The following is a 4790-nucleotide window of genomic DNA, read 5'->3' as shown; positions in this document are numbered from 1 at the left end:
TATATATATAATAAAACAGTTCTTTGCTCTAAAAATTGCCGCTTTTGTATTAAAAATAACCAAAGTTAGCACGTTAAAAGAAATCTCATTTATTTATTTTTCGTAATTCCTCTTCATGCAACACCTGCTATTCCGCTTACAATTGACGTAATTATTCACTCACATGCACGCTTCCCTAATATCCAGAATGTGTAAACGTGGCTTTACATAATTTTCACATACGTTGAGATGGCTTAAGCGAATAACGAGTTCTCACGGCCTCCAATATGGCTACAATAGCGAGCATGGGTGATCTTCATGTGTTCTGCGAAACTATTCTTAAGCGTCCAATGAACTAATTAGAACACGTATAATACGGATGTTTGAATGAATATGTGCAAAACATAATTATTTCTCTTTCATTTTCAATAATAACACAAAGGAATACAATACAGTGTTTATACAAATATAGTATTTATGTAGTGTTTACACAAAGGAATATAGTGTTCAGTAAAATATAGTGCTTATCTATGTAGCATGCATTTGATTATAGATATGTAAAAAAAGATTAATAATTTTAACATAGTATTGAATTTTAACATAGTATTGACTTAAGAATTGCAATATTTATAGTATTAAATAAACAATTATTATTTAATTAATATATGTATATATATATATTCTACATTAAAATATAGAGTAAAGTTGTTTAAATAAGTATAAGAAATTAAAAGAGTAAAATATGTAAAATTATGTTAGCTTTATTACGAAATAGTAATGTTTCTATTGCAATTAAAATTTCTGAGAGCTTGAGCATAATATATTATTATCTTTACATAAGTTAACTTTATCTCACGACTTTATTTTCAATATAATCATACATAATCAGTGTGGAAAATAAAAAAAATATTAATTGTAATAGCCATAAAGCCGATTCACTTTCCCCGATTCTAGTCATTCCGTTCTGCTTTTAGATGCTATTCGCGCTGTTCTGCGTCCTGTTAATTGGACACCATGTACAAGCGGTAGTCAACAAGGCGACCTCGCAAGTACCGTTAATCAAAGAAGAAGAAAAATCTAAAGTTAAAGCTGAAGACCGAATAATGAATACTTTTGATTTTCCATCTCACGAATATGGTCTATCGTTGGGATCTTTTAAAGGACCAGCGCCAGTATATGGGCCGCCAGAATTAGTCGGCAATCTTGGACCGACGCCTATTTATCCACCGCCACCTCCGGAAGTGCCACCACCTATATCATTTGATCCTTTGGTCATTTCTTACGGACCACCACGAAATATCAAACAGCAATATGGATTGCCGAAACAAAGTTTTGGTTTGACAACGTCTCTTTTTTCTAAGCCTATTTACGGCCCGCCGAAACTTCATTATGGATTGCCAAAACAACATTTCACGCCGCCATCGTTTCCACTTCCGCCGTTCAGATCACCAAAACCTCAATACGGTTCGCCATTGAAGCTCGTTGCTACATCGAATCAGCAATATATACCGCCGCCCAAGCCAGGTCATGGACCACCTATTCCTATATCGCTTGAGACTTACGGTCCACCACCTCCGAAATTAGCTATTCAATTTAATCCTCTGCCCAATGACGAGTACGGACCACCGCCGCCGCCCGTATCTGTGCCGCAACCGCAATACGGTCCACCAGCTAGTGATTTATACGGACCTCCGCCGCCAGCACCTCCGCCAGGAGTTCCAGCGCCACCCACACCCCCTGACATAAAGTACGATGGATGGCAGCCTATCGCAGGATCGGCTACCACTCCTAATCAAAGTGGTCCTCCGACAGATACATATAGTCTTCCTCTCGAGGCGAAGCATAATCATGCTGAAAGTTCGTCAGGATCGCAATTGTCTCACGCTTCATTGAGCGCCTCAATGAATGCAAATGTGCCCAGCGATTCTTACGGTGTACCATTACAAAATCCCGAAGATCAAAATCTAAAGACATCTGTGCACGAGTCCTCGGTTTCCTCAGAGAGTAACGGATTACCGCCGCCGCCGTTGCCACAGAATGAACCTCTGCACAATAATCAAGGTCCAGGGGTTATTACTACAACCAGTCAATCCGATCATCAATTTGGTCGACAACAATTCAACTCGCAGTACGGAGCGCCGGATGTCGAACTCGTGTCCATTGTAAACTCAGTAGGAATTGAATTGTTGCCTACAACTGGTGCTTTGAATACGGACCTCTCAGGTTTATCAGATGGTACTTCTGATATCTCATCGTTTAATCATATCTCAAATTCGATAAATTCTGCACCTTTTCATCCGGAGTTGACAGCAAATAGTGGCGGAGATTCTCATGGATCCCATGTTAATGTTCTAAGCGGTGGTGGAGATTCTCACGGATTTCGAAATATAGGAAATGATCTATCCTTGCAGCAACTTCCGCAGCAGACGCCATTGAATGATTATGGTCCACCTTTAACTGCTACTTTTGGAAAGCCTGATAATATACCAAGAGTACCTTTGCTTTCTCCTCCACCTTTAAATTCTTATAGTGTACCACCTCTTTCCTCTTTCTCACCTAATGGTCCATATCCTGCGGCACATGGAGGACGAGGTTCATTGTTTTCATCATTCGGAAGCTCTTTCCACAAGCCGAGCTTGCATTCTCATCGACTTCATGGTCCGTTCAGGCCACCGCCAATTCCTGTTGGTTCTTTGATACCACCACGAAATCGAGAACCGATTAAATTCAGAGAACTAATACCAACAGGACTATTGTCAAATATTAATCGATATTTGCCGCCACCAGCAAAGCAGCAATTACCGAATCTTCATGTGCCAATATCTTTCCGTCATACATCGGGACCGAGCAATTTATTTTCAGGCTCTTTTGGATCGTCTGGTTCATTTAATATACACAATTTAAATTCACCAATTGCCGCACCTCATGTTCAATACGGAACACCATTATCATTCAACGATTTTAATACACCAGCACCACACTTAACTTATGGAGCACCTAATTTTGGCCCATCGCCTTCTTTTGTTTCAACATCTTCCGGATTTGGTAATCTATACAACGGAATTAGTAATACACTGACAACTTACGGCACACCAGTAGTAAACGCACCATTATCAATCGGTGGCAGTTACGATTGCAATTCCTTGCAGCCACTCTTGCCCGTGAACGGAGCGTATTCGAGTAGAGGACCGTCCGAAGAGCTACCTTTAAGCGGTAGTTTACCTTCAGGCGGAGAATTGCATTCCAGCGGAGAGCTACACTCGAGTGGAAGCTTATCTTCAGGTGGTGGAGCGCCCTCGAGCGAGGGGCTATCGTTAGGTAGCGGATTACCCGCGCATTCTAGCGGTAAGCTACAACTCGGTTTTGAAAATGCAGGAGCTCCCGCTGGAAATGTGGACAATCACAATCCAGTTTTTACGGGAAATGATTTATCCTACGTCAACAATCAAAATTCCATTTTTGCAGATAATATACTGCCACTTGAAAAACCACTTGATAATTTTCTGGGGGGACCTCCAGTGAGCACGCTGGATTTGGAACATAATGAACAGCCGAAAATTAATTTAAAAGACAGCTATGGTAATCCTATAGGACTAACTTACGATTCGTCCAACGAAGCAAGTGATACCAGAGCAGTTCAAACATCTACCGCAGATGTTTCGAACGAGCTTTTCATGCATTTGCCTAGTCAGTCGCGTAATATCTACCCTGCAGCAGCGTTGCTTGAACACGATTCAGGACTTTCAGCTGAAGCGCTGATAGCACGTTGGACCTCGCAAAGCTTCAATCAAGAAAAAAATATCGAATCGAATGAGGTGGACGCTAATCAATTTCTAAAAACAAGCGAGGGTAGCGAGGCACTGTCTCTAGCCCAGAAATTGACAGCTGACAATGCCGATGGATTTGAAATTCACGGTTCCAAAGGCACTTATAAATTACAGATACAACCAGCGGATGGAGGATTGGGCACTGAAAACTCGGATGGCAGCATCAGACACGATCAGGTGTTATCCAATGGTCTTCTTCAGAACATACTAGCTGCCATAGAGGAACCTATAGAGGAAAATAGCGTTACACAATTTCAAGGTTTATCACAGGCTCAAAAATTGAATAAAGCTTACAGTCCTGATTTGTCACAAGAAACTGATATTACTAATCACTTTATCACCGTGGATAATCAAGCGCAAAACAAGGGACTACAAGATCGAGTCGAAAAAGTTAGTGATAGAGATGAAGATAGGAAAGATTTAAACAATCAATCATCAGTAGCTTTATTCTTTGATACTAAATACGGACAAGTGAAAAAAGAAATTAGGTCGGTGTCAAAAAATGAGACGCAAGTCATGAGGGAAAACAAGCAGAGCAACAATAAAACAAAATCCTCGTAAATTAAATCATAAATGTGTGCCTTTTAAAAATATTTTTCTTAATACTGCCTCACAATTGCCCTGATTTTCTGCAAAGATTTGTCGATTTTCACTTCCGACGAGAGAAAACAGATACCGCTGCTAACGTGATGCCATTTACTTTCTTTGCTTGTAAGTGATCATCAAAATCTATCAGTAAAATATCTTTTATTAAAATTGTGTTGTAATATCTGCAACACAATTTCAAATATTTTTTGTATATTAAATACGTTACAAAAAATATATTTGACACGAAACGCAGCTGTGTTTCTTGATAAGAACATATAATATTTTCACATTATAAATTCTTTGGTATTTTTTCTTTCAAATAATCACAAGCATAAACGATTATTTTTCCATGTATTAATATATTACAATTTCTATCTTTTTTAAAATTGCGACAAA

The 4790-nt window shown here is 39.3% G+C and overlaps 1 protein-coding gene across 1 annotated transcript in view; it reads left to right on the top strand.

The window, feature by feature from the left end:
- LOC105625945 (methyl-CpG-binding domain protein 6-like) overlaps positions 1 to 4367 on the top strand; it is a 6678-nt gene extending 2311 nt beyond the window's left edge. Inside the window, exon 2 of the mRNA XM_012207259.1 lies at positions 954 to 4367. Within this exon, the coding sequence (XP_012062649.1) occupies positions 954 to 4367 (3414 nt within the window). The remainder of the gene's footprint in view (positions 1 to 953) is intronic.
- Positions 4368 to 4790: the final 423 nt, after the last annotated feature.

The sequence above is a fragment of the Atta cephalotes genome (assembly GCF_000143395.1).
Source record: "Atta cephalotes unplaced genomic scaffold scaffold00001, whole genome shotgun sequence".
Lineage (NCBI taxonomy): Eukaryota > Metazoa > Arthropoda > Insecta > Hymenoptera > Formicidae > Atta > Atta cephalotes.
This window is presented reverse-complemented; position numbering and strand designations above follow the sequence as displayed.